At 31.7% G+C, this 18,872-nt stretch overlaps 1 protein-coding gene across 1 annotated transcript; it reads right to left on the bottom strand.

Annotated features, from left to right (window-relative positions):
- Nucleotides 1-3,592: 3,592 nt before the first annotated feature.
- Nucleotides 3,593-9,164, bottom strand: LOC122603687 (B3 domain-containing protein At2g36080-like). The gene is made up of 3 exons (XM_043776460.1): nt 8,229-9,164; nt 7,247-7,431; nt 3,593-4,169 (listed from the first exon to the last, which is right to left on the bottom strand). The coding sequence occupies exons 1-3, from the start codon at nt 8,977-8,979 to the stop codon at nt 4,125-4,127; spliced, it is 981 nt and encodes a 326-aa protein (XP_043632395.1). The 5' UTR covers nt 8,980-9,164; the 3' UTR covers nt 3,593-4,124.
- Between the last annotated feature and the right edge of the window lie 9,708 nt (nt 9,165-18,872).

Raw genomic sequence — 18,872 nt, 5'->3', positions numbered from 1 at the left:
TACACGGGTATTGATATCTCTCTATATATCTCTATATATAATAAAACAAGATTGTTTTTTATAAGTAGTTTTAGAAAGTTTTTGATGTGGCAAATCCATAGTTCACCTTAAAAATTTTTTATTTAATTATGATGTCATATTTATAAAATAGAAAAAGCCTTTTACATAAAGAAAATTTTTTTATCTCTTAGATAATATTAGTCTTTTTTTATTTACTTAATGCAGTAGTCATCTTTATTTTAAAATTTATTATTGTGTTAGTGATTTATTAACTATATAGTTATTGTGTTAGTTAAATTATTAGATTTATATCAAATCAATCATTTATATAAAGAAAAAAAAATCTCTCTTGGATAATATTTGTCTTTTTTTAATTTACTTAATGCAGTAGTCATTTTTATTTTAAAAATTATTATTGTGTTAATGATTTATTAATTATATAGTTATTGTGTTAGTTGAATTATTAGATTTATATCAAGTCATAATGCTTTAGTATAAATATCATATATATATATATATATTAATATATTTTATAATTTTAAAATTTTAATTAACATGCCCGGGTTGATTAACTAGTAATGATATTAGGTCAAAGATAAAGAAACAAAGAAGCACGAAATTTTTTTTGGGTATAATCTATGTCGAAGATTCAAAATCATTTTTTTTCATTGATTATGTTGAGTGACAGCCCATTTGAGCCCAATAGAGAAAGCCTTATATAGCATCATAGGAACTAGGAAGCCCACTTAAAAAATAAAGGGTAAACCCATTATCAGTTTATCACCCATTCTATAAAAGAAAAGATTTACAAACCATAGAGGCCTAAAATAAGACGATCAAAAATATTTATTTATTTATTTTTATTTTTTATGGTAAAACAGGTAAAATCAGGGTTTGTCGCACTTTCTAGCACAACTTAGTTAACGAGAAAACAAGTGTAACTTAAATATAATTTATTCGAGTTGAAGTTCACTTAAGACCATCCATAAGGTACAACCTAATGGCCTAATCCTACTTAGCCCTCAGAGGTTTGTCTTCATTTATCAAAAGTCTTTCGGAAACAATCTCTCTATATATTCCCGTGTAAATGTAAGACTATTTACATTTCATCTTTTTCATATTGTACCCTTTAGCCCGTAAGGTATGATCTTTGTCGTTGCTATGGTTTGTTTTCTATTATTTTCATTGAATTATGTAGTGATATTTTGTGCATATATAGTAACATATAGAGTATTGACTTAAAGTACGACTACTGTCTATATAAATATAACATGTGGTTTATAACAAATGCACGAGTCCATGAATATGAAAACTGAATTATGAATGAGTTGGAAATAAATTGACTAGTGAAGGAAAAGGGGGGGTTGCATTAGAGATATTTGATCATGGCACCTTTTAATATATTTCGTACCGACCAATTTGGATGTTTATGTGGCCCAACTTATCCCTACCACCATAATATGCCGTCCGTATACTAACAAAATAAACACAATTTTTCCTAATGGACTCTTAAACTTATCTTGTACATTTGCTTCTTTTCTTTTTTCTTCAAGTAATATAAAATTCTTCAATGAAAGTTACAAACTTGGACACCTACGTCAACAATTAAAGAGTGATCCAAACATGAATAAATGCGAAGTACTTTGGAGTTTGGACAGCTTAACATATTACATATCCCTTCTTAAAGTTTAAATTGGAGTATGGTTATTCAAGATATCAAGGATTATGCAGTGGCGGAGCTACATGGAGTCGAAGGCATGCCATGACTCTGTCCAACCAACAAAACATATATTCCAGCTCACTTAAACGTAAATTTCTAGTTACACCATTAACTGATGATGATGTTGATTATCTTTTTGTAAAATGATTGAAGATTTTTCTTTCAATTTCTAGAGAAAAAAACTTATGTAGCCAAAAATGAAACATGATATCACATCTTTTTTAACAACGAGCTAGTACTTAGTGTTCGATACACCACAATGACATCTAATTGGACAGTATGCGAAGCTCGAACTACGTATGCCTAAGATTAAACACAAGGTTCTCGAAACTCCCCCCGACAATAATATATTATTACAAATATAGAAAACGAGATTTTAACCTTAGTAGATTTTACCAAAGTCTAAAACTTAACCAACGGGCTACCAACCCATTTGCACATTATACCACATTTTAACTGAAGCTTTTTTAGATTTTTATAAACTAGCTAACTAAGTGGCATGATTGACCATGAGATTTGGTCAAATCCTGCTGTTTCTACTTTCTACCAATTTACATGGTTAATTATGCAATTTGCCAAAATCACTATGCAGTTTGGCATTTTAAACAAATTGGATCGCAGAGTTCTAGATATATGAAAAAACCACTCCAATAGAGGAGTGGTTAATTAAGATATCAGCCTCCAACCACAGCCTCCTAAAAGCAGCATGGTTGGATCAGTGGTAAATACCCTTGCCTCCTCTGGAGACAGAGATCATGGGTTCGATTCTCATCCCATGCAAAGGTTGGAGAGCCTTTTCTACCATTTAGGTAGAAACTGGAAGCAGCCTCTCTACTTAGGTAGAGGTAAGGTCTGCCTACATCTTAACCTCCCCCATACACCGTCGAGGTATTGGGGCTCAAAACCCGCAGAAGGCGGCACTGAGCAGTTACTTACTTACTTACTAATCTGATTTTATTGATTTATAATTGCAATTAATTTAAAGATAGATCCAAAACCGTAGTTAATACGAGAATCGAACCTTGAAGAAAGTGTTAATCTCCTAGAGGCAGAGCCTAGACTCAAGACCTTATGTTATTTTCAAAAGTCCCTTCAGTTAGTCAATGTATTTTGCGGTTGCGGGTTAGTATCACTTGAGGTATTGAGCTACTCAATTGGTAATATATTAGTTAAAATGTGATATCAATTGTATTGTTTTTAGGTAAGTTTTTTTGGTTTGAAACTCTAATATTGCAAAATTCAGTTTGGTACCGACCATAAGTAAATTGACTATTCACAAGAGGTACAACGTGAGGCAAAGCCCCATGCCCCCATCCTTTTCCCCTTTTCAAAGTGATTTCGTAAAGGAAGAAAGGTCTAAGGGAAATAATGGTTGGTGCATGATAGTGTTTGACATGTGATATCTGATTCCTTATTCGTCTTATACATGTCATTATAACTGATGTACACATCAGGCTTGATGATTGCTTAGGAGTCAACTCAACCTCCAAAATCTAACTATGAAAGTACACTAAAATACATTTGAAAACCATACTTGATAAATAATCAAAATATGGCCGGTTACAAGTAACAACAGTGTCCAATGCTGTTTTCCATAATATATCAGAAGGTAAAATATAGACAATTTTATTTTCTCAGAAAGAAAAGAGACTATTTTCAAAAAAACATCCAACTTGACTAGATTACACTAGATGTAATCAGATCGAATTTTAAGCTCTGTTTCTAAAATTGATTATTTAGCTGATTCAACCCATCTTATTAGTTTGTAGTTAAAAAGATAGTCAAAATATATATAAATATGGGAAATACTCTCTTCTAAAAGAAATAAGGGGAACAAAACATGACTTGAAATAAAATTGAAAAACGAAAAAATAAGATAATAAAACTTGAATTAAGTACATATATAAAAATGTAGAGAAATTAAAGGAAATGTAGTGAGTAGTTGCTAGCTAGCATTGGTTTCATCCACACTGGCAACAGCAGAATAAGGCAGAATGGTACTATCATCCCACCATCATATAGTACCACTAATACTAAACCTCAAAAATCTATCATACAGAATCACAACAGTTGCCCAAATACCTAAAATGGGTCCCTTCTTTTTCTATTTCTACCCCAAATCATTTTCCTTTGTTTTTTCCATTTTTCCAATTACTTTACTAACGAAAAACATTCAATTCAGAAATGATGTGGGCTTCAGGGCTTGTGACATTTGATCATATCCAACATTTGAGCCTCTTTTTTTTTTTTCCTCATGGCTTTATGTACTATTTTTTGTTTTTTTTTTTTTTTGAAGAGGGGGTTAATTGTTATTCTTCCAAATTGTTGGGCAGCCAAAATGCATCCAATGGTGTATTTTGTTGACAAAATTGAGAAATCCAACACATGTCACATTCCTCAGATCTTATCCTTGATGTTGGTGGTACCTCATCTGGCTGAAATTGATGTCCTGTTACAAACATACAGTACAACCCACAAATTATTTTTTATTATTTTCCAAATGATTTCATTCAAGAGAAAGAGTTGTAGTAATCATTTTCTCCTAACATTACTATTGTACTATATATATTTAAATAATATTGTTTTAAAGTTGAAGATTATATGAAAGTTGTAACATTTACATATAGTTATTATTAAAATAAAAAAAATTTTCTGAACAACTTATTAATAAACCGAATAACACAATTTCATCAAATTAGAGTTTGCTTAATCAAATCTAACTAAACTAGAAATCAGAATAATCATAATGGACAGAGTGATCACATATAAGGATATCCAATAAGTATATAACTTTGTTGAGTATAAGTTTAATTATCACTAAAGATTATTAAAAAAAAAAAAGAAACAAGAACAAGTAATTAGAATTTCGGGCATAAATCTAGCTAAATTTAATTGTTTTAACAATATATAGTAAAACATTACACTTTTAATGAAAACTAACCAAATATAACCATATAATCATTATACATATATATATATGTGTATCGTGTATATATATGTATGTTGTTGAACAACTTAAAAATTACTATTTACAGCTGGAAATACTTCTTTAGTTATTTCATAAAAGTAAACGTGTATCATGTTTTAGACATTGCATAGAAAAGAATCTAAACAACAGATTGAAAGCTAGTTACGAATTAGGAATTGAAGTAACTATAAAGATCAAGTTTGGTTTGGTCACCATTTGATAGAATAGATGATAGATGTAAATTAAAGTCAATATATTGGACCACACGACGTACGTACCCTGAAATTTCTTTATTTCCCTTCACACCATCCTCTCTTTTTTTCAAGAACTTGACACGTGAGTTTTGAATTAATCGATATCAACTAGTTTCAATTATTATTTTCTTGATTAATCTCTAAATATTTAAGTCTTTTAGTAAAGTATGATATTAATTAGTATACATGTATCAATATGATAATAGCTCATTTAGTAACAAACTGTCACAAGTTATTTTTAGCTAGGGAAAAAAGTTATTTTGATACAAGTCTACACGCATAAAGTTACCATATTAGTGATTAGTGTGTTATATAAAATTGGAGAAACACAACTTTTATTATGCATATGTAAGAACATTTATTTACTGCTTCTTACATCTGAAGGACCATTTAAGGTGCATTTATTGGAACATAACTTTAATAAGTAAAAAAAACCTGATTTTGATCTCAAACAGCTGCAAAGTTACATTCACTAAAAGTTTCTTCCAATATGTTGGTCCTTTTATATCTTCATCACCATACAGATTTTTTCCTTTAAATACCCTTCATCTATGTTAGTTGCTTTTGTAAAGTTAATTAACACATAAAATCGTGAATTAACTTCAAAATTGTTACCTACTTACCTTAGTTATTTTATTTTTTACAGCAGATAAAATTATGTATAAAAAGGAGAACCAAGCTCAAGGCGAGTCAGCCTAAAAAAAAGTTACATTACAAGTAGAGTAAATATTTAAAATTACTTTTCGCATCTTCTTGGTTAACGTGTTAAGAAAATCTTGCTAAAATAATATTGGTCATATGCAGAATAGCAAAATTAATTAAACTTAAACTAGTAATCAACTACAAAATTTAACTTGGCAAAACAAAAAATATTTATTTTAATAACCGTGTGCTCTAGTTGCCTATATTATATTAATTAAGTTGTTAACTTTTGGCAACGTTCAATTGTGCATGAACTTAGCTTTTCATACATCCGATTAGTTAGTTAATATAAGGGATTTGACCAGTCTACGTAAGATTAATTAAATAGGTAAAAATATATGCTTCATTTGAGGAGGCAGCAAAATCATCACTGACGACTCTCACTGTCTCATATTATCTTTTATCTTATATATTAACCACAAAGTGACAAAACATCCAATGAGTGTTAATTTTTTAAAAAATTATTACCTTCAAGATCAAGTTTTAATTTTATTGACCGGGCATACTATTTACAATCGTTTACATACCTTAAAGGATAATTTGCTATGTATTAAGAGGTCTTTAATAAGGAAAATAATTAATCAATCTAAGTCATATGCCTAAAAATCAACCTAAAACTTTAAGAATTTGATATATGGATTCCATTAATTCTCTTTCTTAATCTTTTCTCCTAAAAGATAAGTTTGGTCTTAAAGACAGCTAGTATACTAGTTGTATTATCTTCAAATTTTATTCTTTTTCTTTTGGGGAATAACAACTTTGGTATAGTACAAAATTCTAATATATATATATTCATTGTTCGATTGTACAAAAACACATTAATTATTTAGGTGTTCTATTATTATATTCTTAATTAATTAACATGATTTTGTGTTATAAAAAAAAGAAGAAGATAAAAAATGACTCTTAATTATGTATATATTTTGCATGATTTTCATTATGGATCAAAATCATAATGGGATAATAACATTAAAGAGTTGACTCTTTGTACGAAAGTGGAAGGACATAGTTCTTACACTATTAATCTACTTAAGTAAGTGTAACATGACTGTTTCTCAACTGGCTTAGGTTAAATCATCAAATAAATTTCAGTGTCTTATATTTTTGAGAGTCACACATAAATTTCAAATCTTAACTTTCATTAGCTTAGGAAAAGTATATATATATATATATATCACTTTCTTAAAGGTTTGGATAAATTATCTGGGCTCCAAAATATATCTATTACGACTAATTATCATAATATTAAGCAATTTATCGCCTTCATATTGATTATGGATCCTGTCACTCGTACGTTTATATAACAATTAATTTATTTAAAGGTTTAAAAAATATTCAACTTATAGATAATTTATTATATGGAAAACGATAATGACAGTATAAAGGTCGTCATTAATTTTTTTTCTTTTTTAAAGGCAGGTTGTCATTGTTAAGTTATCGCACGTATAAAAACTAGTATAATTTTTAATGCACCCAATTAATTAATAGTAACAGCTGTAAAGGTTATCATTAAAAAACCCCTTAATATATATGGATACAACTCGCAAAAATTAAACTCAATGTGATGTTAAATAAAATGTGGAAAAGTAATTACGTACGTACCATGTTGTTGGAATTAGAGAAATATTGGTAGTGGGGTAGACCAAGACCACTTCCCTGGCTCGAACCATCTGGGGTGGATGGCTCAGAATCATCTGGGCATTCAAGGTTCACACCAAACAGTCTCACCCTCCTTGGGTTCCCACTTGTAGCCACCATATCTCCTCTTTGGTTATCATTTATTCCTCCTGCATTCCACATTATTATTTATTATTAATATATCTCCAAACTAAATATTTTAACTATTGGGCAAATAACATTTTCTAATTAACTAACTTTCATTATACCAAAATTCAATAATTGTAGATCACATCAAAACAAAATTATCTCTTTTGTATGGTTTTCTGTGTTTTTAAAATTAAAACTTAAAAATAAAAATACATACAATTCCCCAAACTAATAGAGCTTCATAATACCCATAACTTATACTTATCCACTTAACTTTATCTATATTAAAACTTAGTAAAAACATATATAGTAACATTTTGCTATATTTTTTCAAGATATAAAAATGAATTTAGGAAAAAAGTGGATCCAAGATGTAAAATAAATGTAATGGTGATATACTACTTTTATATCAATATTTTTTTATCATCATTCTACTAAAGAAAGGGTAAAATAAAATTATTCAGACATTATGTAATTAAATGCAATTTCTTAGGAAAAAAAAAGTAGTATGTAATACAACAATAATAATACTCAATTTTGTAAAAACTATAATACAATAAGATTTAAAATATTGTAGACTTTCATATTTTTAAATCATTCTAGATAGTCATATGTATTTTACTCGATTGTTGAGAAAATGCTAGTAATTATGTGATGAACTCCAAAAATCTTGGTGGGGAAGTGTGACGATTTCATATTTAATGTGAAAATGCACACGTATACTTATAACATATATAATTTTTTGAAAAATAACTAATGATCGAGCATTTTGTGTATATATAAATAAATATAAATATAAATTTATGTATATAATTACCTGCATGAAGACAGTCAGGTTGATATGGATGATGATGATGATGATGAAGAGATGGAGGTAGGTGGTGTGAAGGATAACTATTAACATGCGCATCATAAAATCCTCTAGTAGTGGTCCACCCATTACTAACCTGCGCACCACCGACACCTACCGGCGGAGCCATCGCCGCTAGACTATCTTGCACCACTTGCCTACGTCTCCAACCAATAAAAAATCTGTCACCATCAAACCTATGTTTCTCAAACAAAACGACGTCGCCCGCATCTAAACGTTTTTCCTTAACATACCGACTCCATCCTTTAGTCAACACATAGCTTTGACTACTATTCCAGTACGAGTAGCGGAAACGCCACGGCTTTCCGCTCTCGTCTTCAAAACACAACAACAGGCCTTTCTGTTGTTGTTCAGCGGGTGTCAGAGAGGGGTCTGTAGACGAACAGACCCCTCTGTCAGAACACCCGCCCAGCGGAAAGTACTTTTCCGCGTGTTGTTTGGGAATGACTAGGCGGTTTAGTTTCCCAACATCACTTGGAGTTAATGGTTTTTCAAACATTGGTTCTTTAGACATGTGGTCGGTGGTGGTAGTGGTGGAATCTTGGTCGGATTCCTGTTTGGTGAAATTATAGGTGGAAGATGGTGGTTGATTATGGTGGTAATGAGAATCCATAATAGGATATGGATTGTGATGGTTTTGTGTTTGTGTCCACCAGAGAGTTTCTGGTAGGTTAGAAGAGAAATGAGTTAAGGACATGTGTGTGTGTGTGTGTTTATGAACGTGTGAAAACTGTGTGTGTGGGGGCAGTGAGAATGAATGTATAAAAAGAGAAAGTGAGATGAATAGAGAGAGAGGCGTGAGGAATATGGATTTTGATGTGGGAACTATTTGAGATATATATGTAGTATAGAGTAGCCGAGACTTGGGATGGGGTGGTGTCTTTTTGTTTACTTTGTTTTTATGTTTATCAATTCAATATATATATATGTATTTAAGATAGAGATGGAGATATTACTTCTATTGTTTCATTTGTTTTGTTAGAGTCTTGTTTAGATGTTCACGGGATAGATTTGAGCATGTGGATGGTGATAAATGCACAAAGCCCACAATCGTATGGGGGCCCAAACATAAATCCAACTTATATATTATTTACCAAGGTTGTATCATGCAACTATGCAAGAGATGATTTGTTTGTCTCGGGTATGTCAAGTACGGAGTATTAATTAACAAAATAGATTACCGTCATCATATTGTCATAACTCGTAAGATGAAATTTACAAGGATACAAATTTAAACCTTACAAAAGCAAGTAGAATAATATATTTTGTGTTTTAAATGTGAGGATGGTGAGCATGAGTTATATGAGTTATATTTTGGACACATGGGTCATCTTTGGTGATTTTGGGGGGAGAGCATGTTAGCTTGGAGCTCAGTGATCGAATGTTAATTTTTCATGATTTCGAGCATTTACTTCTTTAGATGTGTGCGGGCCATGTTATCGCATCCTTAGTTTCCAGGGGTGTCTTCAAGTTCCAACCTCTATCATACTGTCTGCTTGGATGTCATTACTAGGGTTCGAACCACTAACCAACTAACACGTCATTCTAAAAAAAATGAAACAAGAAAAATGAATTCATATAAATTTATTAAAAATTCAAACAATTGGGGACTCCTTTGATATCGGTTTCATGAATTCATATAAAGTTATTTAAAATTCAAACAATTAGTACAATGAAACAAGAAAAATGAATATCATCATTTTCTTTACTAATAATCACCACTTGAGAATGTTAATTGTTGATGATGGGTTATTCGTAGATGGGGCCGGGTCAAGTTTGCACACCACGTACAGTGACCATCCCGCCCCTGTAAAATGGGGATTGGTTAATTTTGGTCCTAGACTATAGGATTTTCCTTGAATTCCAGTGATTGGCCACTTTTTATAACATCATTGTTTGTTTGACTTAATATTTCTCTACTAGTCGTACACTATGTATGTATGGCAACATACATGCCTTTCTGAACCACAGTGGTCATATCCTTCAAGAGAGGTCACTTGTCTTTTCTCCTCCATTTCTCTCCTAAACTAACTTTACAAATAATTACACATGTCACAGTACTTGTTTCTTCTATTTTACTTCATCAAATCAAATGGTTAAAATCTAAAAGATGTTTAAACTTTGTTTTAATTCTACGTTAGCTTTGCTCTTACAAGCATAATATCATTTTTAAAACAAGTCTTTAATTAGCCGATGTAGATACACGGGTACGTAGTATCAAGTAACGATGGATAAATGTTAAATAACTAGCAATAAGTATTCTTGGAGGAGGGGTGAGTTATTTATAATACAAGCAATCCAAAAGGTACAAAAGTACAAGGTTCTTTCTCCATCTTCCTTCTTCTCCGGCGAGACTGCCGCCGCCAACCACCACCTTCTTTTCCGGCGACCACCCAGGCCCGTCCCATGATTATTAAGTACCCTACTCGACAATATAAATGAGGCCCTCTTTGCACCAAAAATTTTATTTTGTAATAAAAAAGTAGAAAGTGTTTATAAAAGTAAAACAACTATAACAAATATTGTGGTAAAAAATAATCTATAGCAAAAATTTTAAATTATTAGTTAATTAACTAAGCCTTATTTATTAACTAATTAACATAAAAAAATAAACCATTAAAAAAAATAAACAACAAACTTAATTAAAACCCACAAATAAAAATAATGAAAAGAAGTTATGTACTTGAAATTGAAACTAATTACATAAATGGATAATATAATCGTGTTAGCTATTACTTTTATTAAATATAAATGGGATAACTTTTTTAGAATGCAAATGTTAAATTATTACTAAATTACACATTGAAGTAGATATCAATATATAATATAGTCGTATGAAGTATGATTTTGGTGCCCATTGAAAATTTGGTGCCCTGCTCAAATGTGCTACCTGCACTTGGGCTTCACCGGTCCTGCGACCGCCACACCTCCTCATTCTTCCTTCTTCTCCGGTGAGACAACCACCGCCACCACCTCCGGTGACATCTCCGACGACTTTTCTGGCGAGAATCAGGTTCGTTTTCAGGTGGATACTGTACGGGTGTTGCCATCATCCGTTCTAAACTGGTTTAAAGGGACGCATACGGGAATAGTATGAGTTTGATGGGCGGCGATCCAAGATATTGGTACGGTTTGATACGGTACGGGCTAAGCCCTTGCTGCCGCCGTCGGCGCCGTGGTTAGGGTGGTCGGAGATGATGGTGGTGGTTGTCTCGCCGGAGAAGAAGGAGGTGGTGGTTGGCGACAGTTTCAACGGACAAGAAAGAAGAAGGAAAAAGAACCTTATACTTTTTGTATTGCATGTACTATCTTTCTCCTTCTCGAAGATATTGTTTGTGTATAAATTTCTATAATAAGTATGAATATTTGATTTTGTGATACATTATATTTTATGATTTTATTTGCTACTTTTATTAGGGCCACCAAACATACAACATGCAGTACGTATGATGGATACAACCACATAAAAAATTAAGGAGATTTTTGATACATATATAATATATAAATTTAAAGGTCAAAATGTAAAATCATGGGACATTTTTGTGTGTGTAGTACATAAGCTTTGGTGTACGGTGTACCCATCATTTTTCCCTTTTATTAATGTTATTTCTATTGTTTTTGTTTTGTTTATTTTATTACGTGTATATTAATGTCAAGCATGCTATATTTTATTTTAATTTTTTGCAAATGTGAATTTTCTTGAAACTTCGTGTCGTGATTTGATAGCGGGAGGTCTAGCATACGTTGTTTAACTGGAACCGCACCCGTTAGAGAGCTTCCTCAAAATAAAAATATGTTATTTCAAATACTTGATGGAAGAAAACCCTTACTTATCCGCCCTAGCTGAGTTTTCTTTTGATATAACCACTAATATCATATTTAATCATGGTGTGTTAGATATAAATTATTGAAATCATTTGTATTAGCTTAGACCAATCTACCTAGAGACTACATACCAATCAGTCATGTATTTATTATAAAATGTGGTTTCAGCACACTGAGCGACTCATGTTTTTTGAGCTATTCATGTTTTTCGAGTGCTCTCGTCGCTTCGTGTCCAGAGGTAGCGTCTTGTCAGTTGGTGAAATCGGTTGCTTTCGTCAAACCAATCCAAGACGCTAGTTTATTTATTGAATTTTTATTTTGATTGTAAAAATTGTTGGATAGTGAGAAAAGTATTGCCTGGAAGGCCGGAAGAAGTATTATTTGTGTCATGTTGAAATCGATCAGTTTCAAAAAATTAGATAGAAATTTATATATACTACTATATAAAGCAAACTGCTCTTCCCCTTTAAGTACTTAAGAACCTGAAATGACCATATTATCCTTCTTATTTATTCACTAATTTAAACATCTTTACCTATATACCTATAATACCCTTAATAAAATAAACTATAACATAGATTCTCCAATCCTTAAATAACCATATTAACTCTTACCGCCGCACATCATCCCCACAATTGCCGCAACCACACCTTTGTCGTTACCACCATCACCGCTGCATCGCGCGGACACCCCGTCTCGTAAAACAAAAATATTGATGAAATAAATTTCAACCAACCTCGCTCCCCCACGAACTTTTAGTAAATTGTTTTATGTTTTGATTTAAATTTAAATTAATAAATGAAAATATCTCTCGACGGGGCTAATTATATATGTCACGTGGAATCGTGCATGACAACCAAGCTGAGTATTTGCATTTGACCATTTTTGGCCTTTTAAGTTATTTTGTAATGGAGAAAATAAGTTATTTAATTATTATATAGTAAAAATAAATATAAATTAAATACGAAGATCGTTTTCATTTCCCATAACTAAGCAGAGTGATTGGATAATATATATTGAATGTTGGATTTTTTGCTTTCGTGTTTCAATCCTCTCCTCATACTCCATTGGACCCCCACCTCATCCCCCTGCTGTCTCTCTCCCAGCATAAATGGTTTAGCAATCAAATTTTCATTTCACAGAATTAACCAGAAAAACATGTATCAATAAACTTTTGGTCAGTATCAACCTAAAAGAATTGTATGAGATTTTGTTTCTCTGAGAATCCAGTTCAAATCTAAACACTGACGTTTAATTACCAATGTCGAAAAATTAATTACTAACAATTAATTGATGATCTTAAAGAAATTGTTAATGTATCATGTTTCAAACTAAATATGTACGTTTGTGCTCCTTTCGTCTTAAAGTAATTGTTCATTAAACATAAAAGCACATAATTAACTAAATAATGATGTTTTCCATGACAATATTGTTCTTCTTTTTGTGTTTGAAGACCTTGAACATCTTAAACAGTTATAAACATAATAGAAATAATACTAAAAATTGCCAAGACTCTAAAAACAAACACTTTAATTACAATGTCCTTTATCTTCGTTTAATTTCCATCAAGATAATACTTGCAGATAATAATTATGCTTGTGTTTTTTGAGTGCAAACCCAATTCCACATTGACAAATGTAAGAAATCGTAATATATAAATCAATCCTAATTTGTTTAGAGTAGAACCACATTGGCCTAATTTATTTGGATATAATTCATATAATGTCCTATCTAGTAGGGACTAGCTATCAGTCATAACTATGTATAATTATTGTAGATGATTAATAATTGTTCGTAATTTTAATAGTAACCACCTCATATCTTATAACTAATTAGGACTAGTAACATGAGCAATTACAAGCTAGGAAATTAAAGTGAATAAGTAGAACAAATAAACTTAATATTAAACAAATGTATAGCTGAACATGTAATTGAGATAGTGAACTAACTTCAAGTAAGTACACATACATGAATGCACGTTATAAATTAGATTTTTTGTGTATTATGTAATGACTTAGAGACAAAAATCACTATCAACTCCAGGTAGATTCAGGCACCCTTTTCTCATCGCCCTATACAACTGTTGGGTCTATATTTATGAAGCTTGTTGGGAATCATAGATATATAGAGGTTGTTGGTTTCTGTCGAATAAACTAAATTAATTGGTCATGTCTCCTATGTTATACTCATATGTACATCGAGCATCTATACATGTCCCCTAACATGCATGTTCATTCGTACAGTATACGTATCTGTTAATCCATATATAATAGGGAGTGATATTCGTATCACAAATTTTGATTAATCTACCACATGTGTGCTTTATTAACTTGTACAGTGTTTTCAAAAAGTTGTATTATGTGATAAATTTATCAAATATCGTGGTACGAATATTTAGGGATGCCACAATGAGAAAAGGAAAAAAAAAGACCTAGGCCTCCTAGTCCTACCTTATGAGTTTCTAGATCCGCCACACCGCTTGATCTCTAGGTTTGGGATCTATATATTTCAGCACCATTCTTCCCTTGAGCAGTCGATGATTCACTTATATCCAAGATTTCAACCCCCTCCCCTTTGCGGCATTTCTTCTCATCCTTTTTTGGAAAGAGGATAATGGTGTGAAAGTCAGTTACATCTGGAGAAGGTTTTGGTACCCAAGAGAATTTTACCAAAAATTGAAGAGGATTTTTCATCATAATCGCAAGTCCATCAAAATTTCCTTAGAAAATGGGTATAGATATCTTTCGTTGATGGAAGAAGCATATGGATAAAATTCAACATGTTGTAGCCTTGAGCAGTTTTGGGTAGATAATGTATATAATATAACATATGTATAAATTTTGATTACATATATATATATAATTATATGATTATTTAACATAGGTATATTATACGTAAGAGTATCTTGTTGACATTGAAATTGAAATATATAAAATCTTAAAGTGTGTTATATTGATAGCTCGTTTTTTTTTTAAAATTTATTACCTACGTTGAAACAAAACTTGAATACGCATCACTACAATGATATCTTCGGAGTTCATTACCTAGCTATATCAAGACAAAATAGATAGCATATAACCAATATGTAACTTAAAAAGGGAAAAATTCATAAAAAGGTAACCTATTTACATGAATTTTTTATTAAAGGTAACCTATTTTGTTTTCGTCTAGCTAGGATCATATTTTCAAAAAATTCCTAATAAAGAGTATCTCGTTAGTTTTTGACAGACATAGCTCGTTAAGCGCCACGTCATCAGTTTTGTTGACGTGACACTTGACTTTGACGTAGCACTTGACTTGACTTTGACCGGTCAAAGTCAAGTGTCACGTTAGCAAAACTGATGACGTGACATCAATGATGTGGTACTTCACGAGTTTCGTCTGTCAAAAACTAACGAGATACCCTTTATTAGGAATTTTTTGAAAATAGGATTCTTTAATTAGACGAAAACAAAATAGGTTACCTTTAATAGGAAATTCGTGTAAATATGTTACCTTTTTATGGATTTAACCCTATAAATAAATAACACATGATTGGAACTTCTTGTCGTTTGATTGTCTAATTACATTAACATGATGCATGCATTTGAACGTAACCAAGAACTTAACTAATTAAGAATCTTGTTTGGAATTTTAAAAAGATAATCCAAAATCATAACTATCATGTTACTTATTTGATTCTAATCCGTATATAAATAACCGTACTTGCACATTAATTCAACTAATACCGTTGATCAGTTTGAGCTAAATAGGTAGCTAGTCTTGTTGTCAATCCAATAATTTAAGCATCTTCTAACTCAAATCGGGAAATGGATGACTTACACTAGTTTGACATATAATACAAAACAATATTGAAAAGGAATATATCCCTATACTTGATAAAATATGTTTAGTACTAGATATATTATTTATATACATTTATTTTTTGCATTATTAGTCCTTGAATCACTTCAACAGTACGATGCAGAGATGCGTATCTACATTTGGATTGTGATGCAATGTTTGTAGTCAAAGGAATTGTTGATTAACAACCAAATAATTACTGCACTTATATTTCTTTAAGCCAATTAGGTTGACATATATTAACTAATTATATATTTACATTATTGCTTTGTGTTCGATGTCATGTGCCGTTAGCATAAAGTGTATTGACCCGCAATTATGTGAATTGAATTGGTGACATAACATTTTCTCTTTAGCATTTTATGAGAGTTATGATATGATACCCACAATCTGTTTATAACATACATGAGTTAGATTCTAACTATTTTGTCACATATAATTTGCGATTCAAAAACAAAAAACTTATATTTGTTCAATGCTATGAAATTTCTAATAACATAAATATATTCGCGTGATTAGTGAAACTGATTACTACAAATCATATTGCATTTGTTCACACTTTTAGGTGAGTGTGAACAAATTAAAAATTTTGTCACGTTTTTTAGTGTGTAGAAATATATTGAATTAAAAGTGTGTGGAAATTTCTTCACACTAAAAAGTGGGTAGAAATAAAAGTTCACACTTTTTAGTGTGGACTTTAATAATTATTTTGTCACACCCCATTTGTCTACGGTAACTAAAAAGATTACCGTGAACAAATGAGAGGCGACAAAATAATTATGAAAGTTCATAATAAAAAGTGTGAACTTTTATTTTTACACACTTTTTAGTGTGTAAAAATTTCCATCACTTTTAATTTAATATATTTCTACACACTAAAAAGCGTGACAAAATTTTTAATTTGTTCACACTCACCTAAAAGTGTGAACAAATACAATATGATTTGTAGTAATCAGCTTCACTAATCACGCGAATATATTTATGATTTGTAGCAATATGCTTATTTCTAATAATCTATTCTCTTTTAACATTTTGCTTCAAGCTATAACTATGACATTTGTTATCCCCGTACTTCATTATCAATTTATCATTGCAGTGGACATTAGAAATGATAACTTTAGGAGTTAGGAAGTTTATGACATTGTGATTTTCCATTAGTTTAGTAAACAAACACTCCGTTTATGCGCGCACATTTAGTTTATTCAAATGAATTACACCTGATTCATTACTAATACTAATACTCGTGCATAATGCACAAATTGACAAATTGATAGTCTATGATTTGCTTAACTTATGTTAATTATCTAGACAAGAATGTAAATTGCAATACATAAAGAACAAGAACAAGAGTATAATTCAAATACAAGAATTTATAGTTTAATCATATGTATCATTCATTAAACAGTGAATGCATGGTCGATATTATAACTTGGCTTATAAGAAAGTAAATGAACATACAATTGTTTTGTTTAGACTAACTAGAAACTAAAACATTTTACAAAAAAGAAAATAAGTGACACACACTTGTGGTGACAAATACAAAGTGTTTGGTGTGGTTGTGTTGCCTTATATAGGGGAGGAATTAGGGCAACACAACCTTGCTTTGATAGTAATAGGATGGTGGTTGTCGAGATATTGTTGGCTTGAAGTACTTGCATTAGAAGCCTTTGTCTTTTTTATCAAATCGGGTATGAGAGAGAAACCCTTCTCTTTTGGATCTAACTGCAACTTTTCCATACAAGGTATAATACAGTTGGAACAACCACCATATGAATCTTGTCTTCTTCTTGTTCAAATTCTTCAAGCCTTGACTTATAATTTGAATAAGAATGCATTGTTGGCAAAGAGTCACTGGATCCGCTGATATCTCGGCGATGACTTCTCATCAGCGATCAAACGTGGTCAGCGAATCCTTGACTCAACACAATATGTATCATATAATCGAACTTTCGTATAAAATTCATAAAATTTGAATACGCTTTACCAGATTAGGTTTATAAAGGGGGATGATGGGTGTTTTTGGTTGTTTTTTGGCGATTCCCCAAAGGTAGAGTGAATCTATTTCCGCCAATCAATTATGATTTTGATTGTTAGTCAATTGAGATCGTGCTATTATGTTTTAGATCTGATTGATCGAATTGAGTATATTATGAATAATAATGCCTCCGGAAGGTCTTATGAATCTCCTTTTATAGGGAGAATTTATCTTGAAGGAAAAGTTAAGCCTCTTTAGGGTTTCCCTAAGTCTTAGGCCATGAATATTATTTCCTTAATTATTGGCTGCAAGTGATAAGATCAAATCCCGGCTTATAAGCAAACGATTCTTATCTTTTTTACCTTACTACGGAAGCCTTTGTTATGGACAGCCTTCGTGTCGTAACGTGTTACTGTTCCTTCGTGTGGCAGGACCTGCGTACCGCTGAGAAGGTACATCATCAAGCCCCCAGTCCAAGGTGATGATTTTTTCTGAATAAGCATTGCGTTGGACTATTCTTGGTCACTTCGTCTTTTCCAGGGGTGTGTTTCTGATGTGACTAATTTATACCCATTACCCACATCGTCAATGGCCACTTTACTATATGCTTTAAGTCGTTTTAGTATGCATTTGGCGCGTTTATGGTGTTTGTTAGTGTTTACAGGCTCTAAACAGGATACACGTTCATTTGGTACATTTTCGGATGATTATTGGCCCGGAAGTGCGTTATGATGATAAGAGTTGATTTGAGTGGAAGAGACGGTAGAGTTTGGCAAGTAATCGAGATCGAAAGAAGTTGGTTCTGTACAAGCATTGACTGCACTGCAATGGGGTTGCATTAGCCCACTGCGCTGCAGTCCTGATCCACGGAAAAATATGGAAAACACCCTACTGCGCCGCAGTGGGGGTTGCACTAGGATGACTGCGCCGCAATCAGGGAAGGAAGA

This window comes from Erigeron canadensis, chromosome 6 (assembly GCF_010389155.1).
Source record: "Erigeron canadensis isolate Cc75 chromosome 6, C_canadensis_v1, whole genome shotgun sequence".
In the NCBI taxonomy this organism is placed as follows: domain Eukaryota; kingdom Viridiplantae; phylum Streptophyta; class Magnoliopsida; order Asterales; family Asteraceae; genus Erigeron; species Erigeron canadensis.
Note: the sequence above shows the minus strand (reverse complement) of the source record. Positions and strands in the feature narration are given on the sequence as shown.